Source organism: Brassica rapa, chromosome A03, assembly GCF_000309985.2.
Source record: "Brassica rapa cultivar Chiifu-401-42 chromosome A03, CAAS_Brap_v3.01, whole genome shotgun sequence".
NCBI classification, from domain to species: domain Eukaryota; kingdom Viridiplantae; phylum Streptophyta; class Magnoliopsida; order Brassicales; family Brassicaceae; genus Brassica; species Brassica rapa.
In genome coordinates this window covers 13,784,361-13,803,636 of record NC_024797.2, presented here as the reverse complement: position 1 = coordinate 13,803,636, position 19,276 = coordinate 13,784,361, and the positions used below count along the sequence as shown (strand labels likewise).

General features: G+C 33.8%; 1 protein-coding gene across 2 annotated transcripts; it reads left to right on the top strand.

The window, feature by feature from the left end:
* The first annotated feature begins 1,010 nt into the window (after nt 1-1,010).
* On the top strand, nt 1,011-19,276 carry LOC103858610 (phospholipase D gamma 1). Of its 2 annotated transcripts, XM_033286137.1 has the most exons (10): nt 1,011-5,763; nt 13,145-13,264; nt 13,348-13,542; nt 13,651-13,902; nt 13,993-14,061; nt 14,161-14,308; nt 14,375-14,523; nt 14,616-14,780; nt 14,855-15,052; nt 15,261-19,276. In XM_033286137.1, exons 1-10 carry the CDS (start codon nt 4,930-4,932, stop codon nt 15,552-15,554), a joined length of 2,424 nt encoding a protein of 807 aa, XP_033142028.1. In that variant the 5' UTR covers nt 1,011-4,929; the 3' UTR covers nt 15,555-19,276. The 2 variants fall into 2 exon arrangements, with proteins under 2 accessions (XP_033142028.1, XP_033142027.1); XM_033286136.1 differs by having other exon boundaries at nt 14,855-19,276.

The window sequence follows — 19,276 nt, the reverse complement described above, 5'->3', positions numbered from 1 at the left end:
CAGAAGAGTAATGATGGAGTTGAGTTGATCTATCGTAGGTTGCACTTCCCACCCGAGAGTTAGGTCTGTGTTTTTAATAGACTCGAGTTTAACCCTTTTTCTTTTGCAAAAAAAGGTGGAGTTTGAGGAATAATTTAGTCTATTGAAAATATATATAGAAGAAGAAGACAGTTTGATATTGTGGTCAATTGAAACGTGGGATGAATGTTTTTGAGAGAAAATACGAATTTAGGATGTTGCAGAAAAATAGGGAGAAAATTATTTTTGAATGAATTAGAATTTTTTTTTGTAAAGTTATGCCATGTGTCGTAATTTGATTAACTAAGTGACTTGTGATTTTGTATATAAAGAATATACATATATAATGCTTCACTGCTTCCAATATTAAAAATCACTTCGATTTGAAGAAGTGTATTTCTGAGATTGTCAGGATTAAACAACATATTAGAAACTACATTTAAAAAATAATAATTTGTATACATAAACTATATACATTAAAGTAAACACATAAATCAAAACCAATACCTTTTGTTTATTTAAAATCAGGTTTTTGGTAACTAAATCAAAACAATAATTTTATTTACTTTATATATTATATAGTTAAACTTCAATGACATTGACATAGATATATATAGTATATTTTACTATAAACATTTATTTATAAAACTTCCACTCATATTATTTTATTAATATTTGTATATTTGGTGTAACAAAATTTAAAATCGATAATCAGAAAATTTTTAATGTGAGATTTATCAATACACATTTTAAAATTAAAATATAAAGATCTCAATAATTTTTCAGTAAAATTTTTGAAACTAACATATTTATATATTTTATATCGTATATAATTTTGTTTAAACGATATTAGTATATATACATATACATAATTTGAATATCTATTAATAAGACTTCATATTCATACGATTTATGATTATTTGTGTCTTGCTTGAACAATAAAAATTAAACCATTGTTGACAAATTTTTTAATGTGTGACTTTTACCATTTTTAGTAATTAATAGTCATTTTAAAAATTTTAAAATATAAGAAAAATCTAAATTTTTATTATATATTTAATGTGATTTCTTAATTTTTTTTAATAATATAAAATTAAAAAAAAAGAGCGGATACAAAAACTATTATCAAATATATATTATTCGTAATCATTGATTGTCATATATATGTTAATCGTATTAGACTTCATATCACACAAATCTTAAAATTACATTTTTTCCAATTCTATAAATTTATTTAACAATCCCAAAGTCACATTTTCTCGTCAAGATAAAATTATGTTTTGTGCCAATATCGTCAAAATAGATATATTCCAGATAAAACCACAAAATTGTATTATATATAAAATAACATAATTATATTTTATCACAATTAAATTTTCAGTCAAAACCATTAAATCATATTTTCACTAAAATAGTACACATTTTTCGTCAAAATTAAATAATTTTGTTTTCCATGTTTTGATAAACAACGCAAGTCTAAATGCACATTTTTGTTTTATTTGATAACTTATATCATGATCTGTACGACAAAGCAGATTTTATTTTAGATTAGAAAACTTATAAATTAATTTAATGGTGTTTAGTGTTAAGACAGTAGTTGTATACTATTTATTTTTGAGTATAAGTATATATCATACTAACTACAATTTAAATAAATTCTCTTATGCTCTCGATATCTAATCTATTAAAAGAGAAGTACCAATTGAGACTAACCCTTAAACTTGCACAATATTTACAGTTTAATGCCATTGAAATAATTAAATAAACCTACTTTTAAGTAATCTTTGTCTTTTCCAAAATTAATGAAGTAATAATTACTCTTAATTTTATGCTTTTCATGTCTTTTAAAAAATTAATAAAACATTTCCTAAATTAAATTCACAATCAATTAAATATAAATCTTTTAACTTATCTATATCATATTAATATTATAAACATTCATGAATATGAATAATATACACAATATATTTATGTAACAACATAAATTACATTTTTGTCTTATTTTCTCCCACAATTTACGTTACTCTTCTTTTTTGAACAAATTCTTCTTCTTACCAATATAAATATATTACATGCACCATTACAATTATTTACAAACTTACCATGTATATAAAATAATTTATTAGACATTCTCATTAAATTTTGATCCACAAAAAAACAAAATACAACATTTGAATTGATGCAAGGATCATATTCTAAAAATGGTGGTAATACAATTGACGGTTTACAAGATAAAATAAAATTTAAAAATATAAACTATAAAATTATTATGCTTATAAATTTTATTAAATAATTATTTAACACAGGTAAAATTTTAAAATACATATTATCACTTAGACAAAATAAATATTTATTTACAAAAATAAAAGCAAACATCTACAAGGTCGTGGTTTAAATGTACACAAATTTAAACTCATTTATAATTTCTTATCGTTACATCAAATTTTATTTTATTTTTAATCTTAATTTGTATATGTTCCAAATTTCATAGAAGTTTAACAATCATTTTATTTTTTTACAAATATTATAACTAATGTTTCATTTATAAATAGCATACTAATTCATAATTGTCTATTTTTATACTTTTCATTTAAAAATTGTGTTAGCTATATATCTTAGACATGGATATTATTATATAAATGTTAGATTTTTTATATAATACCTAATATCGGTGATACATTTTACGCTAAAATATAAAATTAAGTACAAATATAACATTTACATTTAAAAATATGACTACATTAACAAATATATCATTAAATACAAACACAAATTAAATATTCGCGCGGTCGCGCGGGTCAAGGTCTAGTTTCCATTATAACATAAAGTTAATATTTTTAATTGATAAAAATGTATGTAAATTTTATTCAATTAGCTATATAATATTATATAGCTTTATTTTTGTATATATATTTTTAATGAAATCATTCAGATTTGTTTGAAAAGAATTGAGCCAACAAAAAAAGATATGGATATAAGTAGAGATTTGCCCCAATGGATTTTGTTAATTATCCATTTCTAAATTGAAGCTCATCATCTTACAGTTTTTCACGAGGAACAACAAATAAACGTTTGTGTAATCTTTTGTTTTTGTTTATGTCGGGTCCGAGCAGATTATATGTTGTTACAATTATATAAGCTATTTTTATAGACTTTTAAAGCGCTAGAATATTTTTTAACAAATGTTTTAACATTTTTATTTTAGTGTATTTGAATTTTGAGGTTATTAGATATAAAATCATATAACATTATTGAATTCATTTTTTGTTATTTAAATTTTCGTTTTGAATTTTAATAAATCTCCGTAACTTATTTTATTAATTCTATGATATATTTTGATAAATTTATTTGATGTCAATTTATTGCAATTTTTTTACGTACAATATTTAATTTAATATGCAAGTTTATTTAAATTTAAATGATGGTAAGTTTTATTTATGAAAATATAAATACAATAATCAATAAATTTAATTTATTCGATATTGATTGAAATCATTTTGTATTATTTAAACCTGCAAAAAAAGTTATATTTATTTTGATTTTTCATTAATTATTTCAACGCTTTAGTGAGTTAAAATGTTTTATATTGTTTGGACACAAGATTAATTATTATGTTGTTTGGAAACATAGATAATAGTGTAATATTATTTCCATAATTACTTTATAATGAAATGGTATATTTAATTTAAAATGCTACAAGAAAAAGGTTGGGTCTAAGAAAATATTTCATTTTTAATAAGAGTGATATATACTCATTTATGTAAATGTAACCAATTCCATATACGACTGGTCTTTCGTTTGAATCATAATCCTATGGCCATTACATAATCTGGCTCTAATACCATATTAGTGATGAGCCTAAATCATACTCAAAAGCTAACTTAATAGTGGATGATTGCTCATACACTTATATATTACCCAAAGACTGTTTGACTAAACGATGTGCGACATTTAATAAGCCTTATCAGAATACCACAGCAATATAGACCACCACATAGACATGAAACTGTTTTTGTGGAAAATCATATGTTAGGCTAAGTCATGAACTCCGATAAAAGTTAGATGGATTTCTGACCTAAAACTAATTGGTAGTAAATACACTAGTTCTAGTCCATTATATATTACTCAAGTATTTTACATATTTTCAATATGGATCTTATCTCCAACGTCAATACCATAAGATATCTCAGCTCCTACGGTATTAGTGATGAACCTATATAAGATTAGATTAATGTTATCCAATGATTACTTATATAAGAAATCTTAAAGCTAAGAGAGGTGTTATTCAATATATACAACTTTTACTACAAGTGGACATTTAGAATTAGTGTTTAAGCTCCAAACGTTATACTATTCCTGTTATAATTAATAAAATAATATTCTGATGATAGTTTACCCGTATATAATATAAAGCCAACTATCAGATGACATCTTATAAAACAGTTTCTCATAGAAGAGATTGAATCTCTCGTGCGGGAGACCTCTTCTTCAGTGCTATATCTTTCCTATTCCTTCTTACTTTTTCATTTGTTTTGATATTTTTATTAAGAGAATCTTGCTTAGAACTTTCCAAGTTACGTTTGTTATTATTATTTTCTTGACCTCCTCATGTTCGTTTTTTTTCTTCTGATAATTTGAATTCACTGTATCGTTCATACGATTTAAGTAATGTTTTACTGAGTCTGGACCACTGTTGAAGTCTGTCATTGGCTACAGTTTGAAAGGCCAACAACGTACTGCTCACTGCTTTGATTCGTCTATTTATACCTCATAGATTTATTCTGAATCTGTATCTCAAAGGTCTCAGTGAACTTTTTCTTTGTTTTGTGGGCTTGACTCGAGATTTGATCCTTTTCTTATTTATTTTTTCCCCCGAATTTTCGGTGCATCATTCGGTTTATACCGAGACCAATGTCAATGGAAGGGTCAAGTAACGCTTCTTTGAGGGTAGTGTTGTTACATGGTAACTTAGACATTTGGGTGAAGGAAGCTAAAAATCTTCCTAACATGGATCGTTTCCGGAGGTACAAGAAGAACAGTACAAGTGATCCTTACGTGACTGTCTCTATCGCAGATGCAAAGATTGGCACAACTTTTGTGATCGACAACGATGAGAATCCTGTGTGGATGCAGCATTTCTATGTACCGGTGGCCCACCATGCTACGGTGGTTAAGTTTGTGGTGAAAGACAATGACCGTTTTGGATCAAGGTCCATAGGAGATGTTAGAATCCCAACCGAAGAGTTGTGTTCAGGGAATAGGATGGAAGGGTTGTTTCCGATACTGAACACTAGTGGGAAGCCATGTAAAAAGGGTGCTGTGCTGAGTTTGGCTATTCAATACACTCCAGTGGAAATGATGAAAATTTACCAAATGGGTGTTGGTAATGAGTGCGAAGGAGTTCCCGGTACGTACTTCCCTTTGAGGAAAGGCGGTAGAGTTACTTTGTATCAAGATGCTCATGTTGAAGACGGGACACTTCCGAGAGTGGATCTCGATGGTGGAATGCAGTATATACATGGAAAGTGCTGGGAGGATATGGCTGATGCGATTAGACAGGCAAAGAACTTGATTTATATCACAGGATGGTCAGTTTACCATCCGGTTAGGCTGGTTCGTCGCAATAATGATCCGACTGATGGTGTATTAGGGGATTTGCTTAAAGAAAAATCTCAAGAAGGTGTTAGAGTGTTGCTATTGGTGTGGGATGATCCATTTTCAAGTAGCTTTATGGGGCACAGAACAGTAAGTGCCTAACTATGTATTATGTTTCTTTTAACATTCTCTCTTTTATTAATAGTATCTCTTATAAACTATAGTAATAATAGATTGAAGCTGAAAAAAATAAATAGATTGACTTCTGGATATATCCAAAAGGTTATGTAATAATAGCTTGTTCTACAAGTAACCAAACTAGTCCAATCTTCAGGGTCAGCTTCGGGTCATGCTTGGTGAAACATTTGCAACATGCTCCCATTATAGATCCTCATGAAGCAAAAATCCAAATAAATTATATATTTTAAATATTTTTTAGTGAACATATAAATCCCACATTTGTTTTGTTGTTTTATTAACTTAAAATAAAATAGAGTTTTATCCGCGCGCCCGCACGGATATTTTATTATTATTATTATTATTATTATTATTATTATTATTATTATTATTATTATTATTATTATTATTATTATTATTATTATTATTATTATTATTATTATTATTATTATTATTATTATTATATGTTTTAGCTTTTTAGTATTAATCACTTAATTGTTTAAGTTTCTATTATAAATTTGTATGCTATTAAGTTTTGACATTTATTTGTCTTCTTCAATGTGGTTAGATTCTGAATTTATAAGTTATGAGTTATGTTTATTTTTTGTTTGGGTTATTACCTTTTATTCATTTTATTTTTATAATTATTAAAATTAAAACTTAATTAGAGTAATAAAAATACTGTTGAGTTTTATTAAAATATATTATATTTTGATTTAAGGTTATATATAAATTCAAGTTTGATATTGGGATTTGTTTAAAATAAATACATAACATAAACATTAAAAAATATAGAGAAATTTCCTAGGATACTTTTTTAAAATTTTTGTCACAAAAATAACACCCAGTGAAGAAAATGACCAAATTAAGTTTTTTTTTTTTTGATGAAATTTCAAATTTATTCATCCTTTTAGGGAATTAACATTTACAAAAGAATAATATGGCTATTTTAACTACTATGACTACTTTTCTATGCTATATGTAAGCTGGAAAATTTTGAAAGTAAAGAGCCCATCTACATGGTGAGCAAGAACCATCTCTGGAGAAGCCCTGCATACTTATGTTGCCCCCTATATTTGAGAGACGAGATGCGATTTCGCATGGTCTTGTCTATTGTAGCCCGCATGGTCTCAACTGTCATCCAGCTTGTGTGATGTCTCCTTGCATTTCGCTCGCGCCAGACATGATAGATCGTCATTTGAAATAGCATTTTGATTAGGATTGTGTCGAGCGTACCAGCGCGTAGGGTCTGTAGATGATCTAGTGTCAGCTGCCAGTCTGGATCTATATGAGGGCCGAGGATGCGATTTGCCAAGCTGTGCCAAACTGTGTAGGAGTAAGGACACGCAAAAAACAAATGATCCCTTGTCTCATCTCGTTCACCACATAACGTACATCCTTGTATCATCCCCCAAGAGCGCATCCTGTCGCCGGTTGATAACCTGTTCTTGATAGCAAGCCAGGTGATAAAGGAGAACCGTGGAACCCCTTGCACAAACCATACGACTTTACTCCACCCAACCTTACCCTTACTTACTCGAATCTGTTCCCAAGTTTTAGAGCTGGAGAATTCATCGTGATATTCATCATCATCTACTCTCCAAAGCACTACATCACTACCCAGCTGAGGAGCAGGAACCGGTTCTGCAACAATGGCTGCGTGGAGCTCGTGGTAATGACGACTCCGCTCTCCTCGTATTGCCCAAGCATTCTGCTTCACTGCATCACTGACGGTGGCACGACGAGGTATTCCAATAAATGTAGTTACTGCGGCCCCAGTTATATCAATCAAGCGCCCTTTGCCCAGCCAGTTATCAAACCAAAACGAAGTTGACTGCCCGTCCTTAACCTCCACCTTAAAAAAACCATATGCCATATCTCTGAGCTTGAGTAGTTTCCTCCACATCCAAGACCCTTTTTGGGTATCCCTTACATCCCAGAAGGAGCTGTTTCTAAGCAAATAGTACTTAATCCAACAAACCCACAGTGAAGTAGGCTGAGTAAATAGGCGCCAGATCAGTTTTAGAGCGAAGACCGTAGAAGAGTCTCTCAGCCTTCGTACTCCCAGGCCTCCCTCATCTTTTGGGTAGCAAAGATCAGCCCAACTTACTTTAGCTTTATGAGTTTGTGTGGGAGAACCTGACCAGAGGAACGCACCACACATACTCTCAATTGTGTCAAGGCACTTGACTGGGAGAATAAATGCAGAACTCCAGAAATTAACCATACTCATGACAACAGAGTTGATGAGCTGAAGTCGCCCAGCATAGGAGAGGGCTTTATTGGACCAATGCAGCATCCTACTACGCACCTTGTCTATAAGTGGCTCATAATCCAGTGGAGTTAGAGATTTAGTCGTTAAAGGCATGCCCAAATACCGTATCGGAAGGGTTCCTGTACTGATTCCCAAAGCCGTTGCCTCTTCAAGCAGTGGCTCCACGTCAGGTCCTGATGCGAATATAGTTGATTTAGTTGCATTGATATGCAACCCTGACATAGTCGCAAACTCTGTCATGACCTCCATTACCCCGTGTAGAGACTCTACTGTGCCATCTGTGAAGACCACTATATCATCCGCAAAGCTCAGGTGAGTCAGTTTAACTCCCACGCATTGCGAGTGATACTGAAACCCGCCTGCCTCTGCTGCCTTATTTAGTAGCTTGGATAGTACGTTGCTCAATATTACATAGAGATAGGGAGAGAGCGAGCATCCCTGTCTTATGCCCCTTGCACTTGTGAAGAACCCCTCAAGACTGCCATTGACTGAAACCGAAAAAGCTGCTGTAGATATACAAAGACGGATCCAATGGACAAATTGTAGTGGCAGACCCATAGCTTTCAACACTGAGGTAATGAAAGACCATTTAACCGTGTCGAAAGCTTTGGAAATGTCAAACTTAATTGCACTCCTTTGTGAAGTGGTGGGTTTGTGATATCCATTCACTAGCTCCGAGGCTAGCAACACATTCTCCAATAGAAGCCGGCCAGTGATGAAAGCGCTCTGATTTGGTTCAATAGCATCAGGGAAGAGAAATCGCAATCTATTGGCAAGTACCTTGGATATGACCTTGTACAGTAGGTTGCAACAGGCAATGGGGCGGAAGTCCTTCATCTTCTCAGCGTTCTCTATCTTTGGTATGAGGGTAAGAATAGTCGCGTTGATTCCTGATGGTAGAAAACCGAAAAGAAAAAAGGACTGGATTGCTGTGATGAAATCCTGTCCTATTACTTTCCAAGCTCCCACATAGAACTCCTTGGTGAATCCGTCTGGTCCTGATACCTTGTCATTAGGAAGTGCCAACAACGCTTCATAGATTTCTTGGGCCGTAACAGGAGCTACTAATCGCGCTGATGTTTCAGTGGGACATCGGTACGTCAGTAACTGATTCAAGGAGTCTACCGAGATCTCCTCTGTTTGTTCCTGCGCCTGAAGAAACCTTTGGAAATGGGCTACAGCTTCTCTCTTGATGTCGCTTGCTGTAGTGAGAACAGCCCCTTGCTCAGTCACCAGCCTACGAATCATGTTGCGGGCAACTCTGATCTGAACAGCTCTGTGAAAGAATAGTGTGTTATGATCTCCTGCCTGGAGCCATCGGATACAAGCTTTCTGTCTGTAGAATTTCTCCTCTATGCGTGCCAGTTTATTCCATTTATCTGAAGCCTCTGCTGCCTGCATAAAGTTCTCAGCAGAAGGGTCTATTAGTACCCTGTTTTGACACTCACATAGCTCCTCAAATGCTTGCTTAGTTCTGTTAGGAAGGTCACCATAGTGCGTACGGTTGAGGGTTCTTAGCACTGGCTTCAGCAGCTTAAGCTTCTTGTGAAAATCAGACAGGGCAGTACGGGAGTGATATAGCCGAGATGAGATATTCCAAGATTCCTGGATTGCTGGCAGGAACTCTTCATTTTCGACTAGGAAGTTGAAGAAGCGGAATGGCTTCCTCGTTTCATCCTGAATCCCCGTTAGTTTAACCAAACACCGTGCATGATCAGAGACTCCTCCTGCGTCAAAATATGCATGGGAATTGGGGAACAGACGCAACCAATCTTCATTGACCAAAGCTCGATCTAACTTTTTGCCTATGGGATCCTCATCTCTCTTGTTCCACCAGGTAAACAGAGCACCTCCGAAAGCCAGATCAACTAGAGAACAATCTGTCAATACCTCTTGAAACGCCCGCATACTTGTCTGATCACTTCGATAATCCATACTTCGGGAATGTTCAGCTGAAGACAGCGAAACGTTATAGTCTCCCATCAGGATCCACGGTAAATTAAGATGTGCGTAGGCTGCCTGAGTTTCCCTCATCTCGCTCCATAGGTGGTTCCTCTCAGACGCTGTGTTAAGCGCGTAGACTGCAGAACAGATGAATTGCTCACCTGTGTGAGGGATTTGGACAGCACATGTAATCATCTGTGCACTTCGGTGCAGCAGTGTAACAACCACTCCATCTGACCAGCAGAACCAAATTCGGCCAAGCTGATGATATCCATAGTTCGTAATCACATTCCAGTTTGGCATCGCAGCATCCATGCACTTCTGTTGGTTCCCCTCCCGAACCCTCGTTTCCATTAAACAACCAAAGAGTGGTTTTTCTGATTGGATCCAACTCCGGAGAGCTCGATGCTTGCGTGACATATTGAAGCCACGCATGTTCCATGAGAAAAAGGACGTCATAACTTCCTAACGGAAGTTTTTTTGGGATTGCTTTGTCGACCGACAAACTTCAGATCCTTCGCTCGAACAATCCTCTGCTTTAAAGCCTTATGATGCGGAGAGGCTGCAGTTTTCTTTGTTCCTGTTGCCAAACGGGGTTTTGCACGCCCCGCTTCACCAGTTATCTCACCCTCCTCTACATCGTTTTCACCCTCCTCTTGATCATGGTCTGCTCCCTCTTCATCAATACCCATCAATGGACTGAACCGAGATGGAGAAATCACTATATCAGCATCCTCCACCAGTAGCTTCTCACCCATGCTACTCTGCTCTGGTGGCACAGATTCTTTACGGGCACTCTCATAAACCTGCTTCCAACTGCCTCCCTCACCTGCTGGAAAACTCTCTGTTGTTGGCTCGGAGAGAGTGATCCTCAAAACTTCCATTGATCTGGCTTCCTTGGGGCTAGAAATGTCCCCATCTTGAATGGTTCTTCCTTGTGGCAATGCTTCCAACTCCTTCAAAAGGCCCAGCATACCTCCTGTAGAACACGTAGGTTCCACATCTGGGACTTGACCATATCCGATATCCTTCGCAGCCTCTTCCACTCGCTGCAAAATCTTAACATTGTTCACTTTGCATTCCGAACCCTTATGACCCCATCCTTGACAGACGTTGCACCGGGTGGGGAGCCAAGGAAACCCTACTGCAATCTCTCGCTTCAGTCCTTCTTTATCCTGAAACACAATCTTCTCCACTAAAGGTTGATGCAGATCGATCTCCACCAGGATACGAGCCACATCCAGACGAGTACAACGCTCTGTTTGTGGGTGGAGTTTGACAAATTTCCCAACTGCTTTGGTGAGACACTTCAGCCCTTTGTGGGAAAAGAGACCATTCGGAACTCCTTTTAGATCAATCCACAAAGGCATAGCAGAGAGATCAGGCGGATTCAGAGCCGATTCCGGTGACCACTCGTTGACAACAAGCGGCACATCTGAAATATGCCAGTACTTCTTATTGATAACACGAGAGCGCATCTGGCTGTTGTCGATGCGAAACAAGACCGTGTTCTTGTCGATGAACTGCACGTCAATCTTAGATCCGGCTTTAGGAGATGACCAGATCCGATTAACAGTAGCGTGGATTGATCCAACGTGTGGGGCGTCACCGATGAAGTAACCCACCACGAAACTCTTCCATAAGAGCTCAGACTCATCGAAGATCGCGTCAGGAATTTGGATCGAAGCCACTCCTCCAACGATTTCAATCTCCGGTTGCTCTTCTGATGAACGGTTTTTGGTCCAGGGGGTTGCGGGCTGAGTAGGGGGAGAGGCGGAGATGCCTTGTTGATCTGCAGGATGCGAATCAGTTGCTGGGGCGCCGCCGCCGTCATCGCTAGGGTTTTCGCCATCGCCTTCTGTCGCCATCGCTTTTTTAATTCATCAAATTAAGTTTTATTAAAAGGTAAAAATGTATTTTTACCCTAGGGTTAACTAATAAGACTTAAGATTTAGAGTTAAGGGGTAGGGTTTCGGAGATATGACCAAATTTTAAAAAATAAAAAATAAAATTTTCAAAATAAAAGAGGCTATTTTGGTCATTTTTTTTATTAAGAGCCATTTTGTGACAAAAACTAAAAAAATGTTATTTTTTAGAATTGTCCAAAAATATGAGTAGATATTCAAAAAATATAGTTAGCCAATAATTTAAGTTATTGAATTTGGCCATTTAGCAATGATTTAAATTTGGTCCATATATCAGAATTACAATTAGATATGGATCATTTACTTTAATCTAATGTATTATTTTTTTTATGGAAATCTAGACTAAAAAATATCAAATTTGAATTTCACATTTGTCAATGAGAATATATTGTAATATAAAAATTTAAGAAGTATTCCTATTAGTTATCTACATAAATTATACTTTGTTAGATAATGTCTACATAAATAAATAAATAAATATATATATATATATATATTCGTGATTAATAGGAAGATATTCATTAATCTTAAGAATATAACATAATTTTTTTCGAATTTGAGGACTGTCTATAACCCGAGTAAAAGGAGGCAAATTGATTTTTGATGAATATTGTGAATTGTCTTGCTTAATGATTATATTGTGGTTTGTAAAGTTGACCGAACTATTGAATTGACATCATTAATTTGTTAAAGTTGTTAAAACCGGTGGTTTATTGAAGTTGGTATAGACGTAACGTTTGGTTAATTGTTGTTAAACTTAAATCTGGGTGATTTTATTTAAATGTTAAACATGATTTAGGCTAATGGCATAGACTTGTAATATTTAATGATAATTGAGGGTTGATTTCTATTTGTACTTTAGTTTTAATAGATTAGATAGATTAATGGGCTAGACAACATACACCAATTTAGTGACCTAGTAAATTGAAAAAGTCCCTAAAACTAAAAACCTAATTCAATAGATGTGGACTATGGAACTAACAGATTGTTTTTGTGAGAAACTTGTATTTTATCAACTGTTTAGCACTTTTTGTTTAAAAGTATTTCTATGAGTTTTTTTTATTATTTCTTGTGTATTATATTGTCCCTTATTTTTAATTTTGTTTCGAACCTCCAAAATTACATTACAGGGCCAACCCTGCCAGTCTCACTTATGTTTGTTACACAAAACTTCTGCTGTTTTAATGAAACTGATGTTTGTGGTATGCAGCGCGGAATAATGAAGACAAGCGATGAGGAGATTCGCCATTTTTTCAAGAACTCGTCCGTGCAAGTTATTATTTGTCCTAGATCTGGTGGGAAAGGTCACCACAGCTTCGTTAAAAAAACTGTAAGATGCTTAATAATTACTACGTCACTGCTTAAACTCGTGTATGTATAGTTTAATCATCTGAACGTCATTGTGATGATCAGGAAGTTGGAACTATCTACACACATCATCAAAAAACTTTGATTGTAGATGCTGAGGCAGCTCAGGGCCGAAGAAAGATCATAGCGTTTGTTGGAGGGCTAGACATGTGCAAAGGACGTTTTGATACTCCTAACCATCCTCTCTTTAGGACATTGAAGACGCTCCATAAAGATGACTTCCATAACCCAAACTTTGCGGTAACCATTCAAAGAATATATCATGTTTGGTTTCCGTTTTTGGAGTTTAAATATTATTGTTCTTGATTCGTGTACATAATATTTTATTCATATTCATTGACGGATTAGACATCTGTGGATGATGGACCAAGACAACCGTGGCATGATCTGCACAGCAAGATTGATGGTCCAGCAGCGTATGACGTGCTTGCTAATTTTGGACAACGTTGGCTAAAGGCTTCAGAGAAAAGGCACAGGATTTCGATACACAGATCGTCTTCTGAGGATGCTTTGCTTAAGATTGACAGAATTTCAAATATCATGGGACTATCAGAAGCCTCTTCTGTTAGTGATAATGATCCAGAGTCTTGGCATGTCCAGGTAATTCAGAAATATGATGGGACTATAGTCATATGTGGTGGTGACAAAATGATCAATCTCATTTCTTTTCCATGAACTAATTATCTTTAGGTTTTTCGTTCCCTTGATTCAACCTCCGTCAAAGAGTTTCCAAAGAACTCAAAGGAAGCTAGTGGAGAAGTAATTAAGCACAACTCTGAATATATTTTAACCTTGTCATATCTTCTATAACCAACAATGTTGCTACTCTAAATATACTAATTATAAATATGTGCACAGAATCTTTTATGTGGGAAGAATATACTCGTAGACATGAGCATACACACGGCTTATGTTAAGGCCATAAGATCTGCTCAGCATTTCATCTACATCGAGAACCAATATTTTTTGGGATCATCATTCAACTGGGATTCACATAACGACGTTGGTAAGAAAACTGTAAGCTTGTGAAGGAAATTAAATATAATATAACCAGGAGTTTCTTGAAATGCAGGTGCTAATAATCTGATCCCTATGGAAATCGCACTTAAGATTGCTAGTAAGATTAGAGCTAGGGAGAAGTTTGCTGCTTATATTGTCATTCCAATGTGGCCAGAAGGTGATCCAACGAGTAAGGGTATGCAGAGCATTTTATACTGGCAGGTAAATACTTCTTTTATGGTTTGCTGAATATCATCTGACTTGAACAACAATCTTGCATGCTTTATACTGGTATGTTTTCATCATCTCTGTAGTATAATACCATGCAAATGATGTATCAAACTATCTACAAGGCACTTGTGGAAGCTGAACTTGATGGTCAGTATGAGCCACAAGACTATTTGAACTTCTTCTGTCTTGGAACCAGAGAGGTTGCTGATGGAAACGTTAACAACAACGCAAAGGAAAATCCCACACAGGTATATGTATATAGATGACTTGTTCTTGGCTTTATTGACATTTTTTTTCTCTCTAAAACAACGAAATAATCCAGGTGCAAGCTTTGAAGAGTGGAAGATTCATGATATATGTGCATTCCAAAGGTATGGTAGTGGACGATGAGTTTGTCTTAATTGGTTCAGCGAATATCAACCAGAGATCCTTGGAAGGAACTAGAGACACTGAAATCGCCATGGGAGGGTATCAACCACAGCATTCGTGGGCTAAGAAAGGTTCTCGTCCTTGTGGTCAGGTAATAAAATTTCGGCTTCACAGGCTTAGAACTTTAGTAGCCACCACAATATATTATGAAATCTCGAGAATTATGAGATCTAGATTATATTTTCTTGTAGTTATTAGGAAAGCTAGAATTCACGTAACACAGTCCCCAAAATACAAATCTTTCTTCCCAGGTTATGTGTCTTCTAAAACATGGTTGCGTAATTCCCTATTTCTTGCAGATCTTTGGATACAGAATGTCTTTGTGGGCGGAGCATCTAGGGTTTCTAGAGAAAAGTTTCGAAGAGCCAGAGAACATGGAATGCGTGAGACGAGTTAGGCATTTGAGTGAGCTTAACTGGAGACAGTATGCAGCAAAGGAAGTCACAGAGATGACAAGTCATCTTCTTAAGTATCCAGTTCAAGTCGATAGGACAGGTCAAGTGACTTCTCTTCCTGGATGCGAGACATTCCCAGATCTCGGTGGGAAGATTATAGGCACGTTTCATAGGATCAAAGAAAACCTCACCATATGAAACTTATTTGGTTTGATTCGATTCATATGCAATATCTGCACATGAACGTATCAATGCCAATCTGAAACATTTCTTGCCATTTAGTGGTGATAATAAGAACAAATCCTCTCTAACCCAGAGGAATCTGAATATTCGCATTTTATGTCGTTCCTGGCTTTTACTTCTATGCTTTTGTGGGTTTTTTTTTTTACTTTTTCCGTTTTGTTTTGTGTAACCGAAAATGAAACATTAAGAAAATAATTTTATGTAATAATGTATTATTTTGCTTGTAGTTTAATATTTAATGTTGTATTTGTATTTATAATTTATAATTTTAATGTAAGATTTTATTAATTAATATTATTATAATATTTTTATATATGTGCTAGTTATTTATAAAAAAAATATAGATTTATATTAATTATGAAAAATATAAGGACTATAGTGTAAATTACAAATAATTTTAAAGTTAAATTTAAAATTTTGATTTTGGAGAAAAACACCTTGAAACTTCAAATATTGTATTTTGCAAACTCTATAATAGATAGTCCTTTAGAGATGCTCTTATACCAGTACACATCAAACCATAAATTTCAAAATGAATTTATGATGAGCAGCTCCAGTGACCGGGGAGCGAACTTCTCCTTAGACATTGGGCGAGTTGGTTTGCTTGCTGCTTAATTGTTGTCGGATGTAGGAATCAAATCCTGTTGGATGCAACATTTTTGCCTTAATTTTGACTTATGTTAAGTCGTAAATAACTGCCACATCATCAATACATGAATGCTTTATAATACGGTTTGACTGGAATTTTGAATTCGTGGATTAAATTGCAAAAAAAAGAATTACTATATTGAATTTTTTTTTCAAAAAACATTTAAACGAATTTAACCGAAACGGAGTCTATAAAGGTGAACCTAAAACCCAAAAAACAAATCTTACATAAATTAGGGTTAATTTGTGAACTAGCCATATATTGCATGTAAATTAAGTAACTAGCTTTGATTTTGACATAATCTAATATCTAACATTTATACCATAAACTACCCGGTTTTATCCTTTATTTTTGCAGGTACCAGGTAAAAAGGTGGAAAAGAATAACGTGGCCAGTAGAAAAAAGAGTGAGCCACGTATATTTTTATTGACCACATACATATCCACGGAGTTCTATTCTAGATAAAATAGTATAAAATTATAACTTTATCTACAACCCTTAAATAAAAACATATCTCAAATCCAATCCTTAGAAAACTTATTTCAATCCCACCCAACCTCTATACTAAACTCTAAACTCTAATTAGTAAATCCTAAACCCAAATCTAAACCATAAAACCAAATATAAACCATAACTCCAAATATAAGCACAAAATCTAAATAGAATTGAACAAAAAAATAACATAGTACATATTTGTAAAATTATAAAATTACATGGAAGAAGTTATTACTGGCCTCAACCATACTCCTTCACCTTCTAAATACTAAACTTTAAACTCTAATCATTCAACCCTTACCCAAATATAAATCCTAAACCCCTAAATACTAACCCAATCCTAATCACACCTCAACCCCTAAATCCTAAACCCTAAACTCTAATCACTAAACTTAACCCAAATATGAACCCTAAACCCAAATATCAAAATTTAAACCTTAACCAATGTTAACCCCAAAATTTCATAAACTAAACATAAATTTTAAAAAGCCAGTAAGATGCATTACCATTCTACATGAGGCATATAGAATAGAAATGGTAAAAATGTAGTTACAATCTAAAGATCATCTTAACATATTTTTCAAATGCTGATATGGTCATGCCTTCATGAAAGGTGATAATGCTTGTCCCAATGCCAACTCCAATCGTACATAAACTAAACCCTAGCAACTATCACTAAACCCTACATAAAAATGTAAACCCTAATCTAATGTCAACTCCAATCTTCCATAAACTAAACCCTAACCACTAATCACTAAACCTTATATGGAAATATAAACCCTAATCCAATGTCAACCCCAATCTTTCATAAACTAAACCCGCAAGTAACATGTATGTCCATTCTACATGAGCCTATAGAATAAAAAATGTGAGAAACAATATAGCACAATACATATATATTGTTCAAATTTTGAAGTGTCTATGATTGTAGGGATATAGGTAATGCTTAAACCAAATTCAGATTGTAGTGGCGAAAGAAACGAAGACTAACGGCATTAGAGAAAAGAGGTGGAAGAGATAACATCATATATGTATCATTCCCATTCAACGTCACATTGTATTCTGTTTTTTTTTGATGTCATAATAAATTTTATTCCATTTACGTTCAATATATTATTTCTCTTTAAAAAATCATATACAGACTAATATAAACCATATATAAACACCAATACAAAATTCATATCAATAGAACATGAAACAACAACAAACAAGATTGAACCCTCTCTTTAAAGCATCAAATGAAATATAACTTACTATATAGTACATTATATATTAATAAACATGGCAAATAAGAGAAGAGTCAAATTTGAAAGAAAAACAATATGTTCCATTTCATAAAATAGTATAAAAGTACTATTACCTTTCCAATTCATCTATGACAAACCTGAAAAACAAAATGAAAATGAAGACACACATTAGTCTACAAGTTGGAAGGAAATGAAAGCATATGAGATATGCTACTAGTATATGAATTACTTTATGCTTAAGTTAAATGTTTAGTTATGTTAATTCCAAATAGCCTATGCGAGTAAAAAAGTAACATGTGCAATTAGAATTGAACCACATGATATAATATATAATTTATAGATATGGAGTGGAACATATGGTCTGATGGAATGGAAAGCGAATAGTATATTAGTTATGATATGATTTTTCAGAAATAGCAGAGGAATGAAATGGCACATAACCAGTCTCTAAAACTAAAATTTTCCATTTCAAATAGCACATGTTCCATAAGATATTCCATTTCACACATAACTAAACTTGTTTTATCGCAAAAGGGACTTTTCATTCCAAAATCACAATCCCCCCTTTGCAGTGAAAAAATTTCAACCCTAAATCAATTTGTTTACCCCAGCTTACCAGATCATGGATGCAACAGAAACAATAAGTTAGATTTATCAACTTAGAATACATTAGGTCTGAATCTATTTCAAATAGGAGAGCTGACATAGAAATAATAGAATCTATGGCACAAAACAGAGAACTTACAATATTGCAACAGAACTCACCGTAATCGCCGATATAAAGGAGATCTGAGAAGAATCAACTTGGTGAAGTTGGAGAGGAAGGGTCTGTTACTAACCACTGCTACAACTTTAATACCGTTCGATGTCGGATGATGGCACAAATGGAGAAAGTAAAAGCAGACGGAGGCGACGTTGTGGAGAGAAATATGTGAAGTCGAGTAAGGCACGATTTATTTTTGTGTGATTAATAATTAATATTTTTAATTGTTTTTGTTTGCAGGTTTTGCCGGTAAGATAAAAGGACAAAATGGTAATATTATATAAAAGCCACACCATGTATAGATGTATTAGGGAAAATGGTCATGTAGCTAATTAGTGTTTTTTTCATAGCTATACAGCCCAATTCCCCCATAAATTATGTATATCAATTTTGAGGATTTTTCTTACAAATTAATATTAACCAAATAAATATTAAACAAAATATTTAACTTTACAATAATAAAAATCATCAAAAACAACAAACCTGATTACATAAAACTATATTAAAAATCTAAAATAAATAA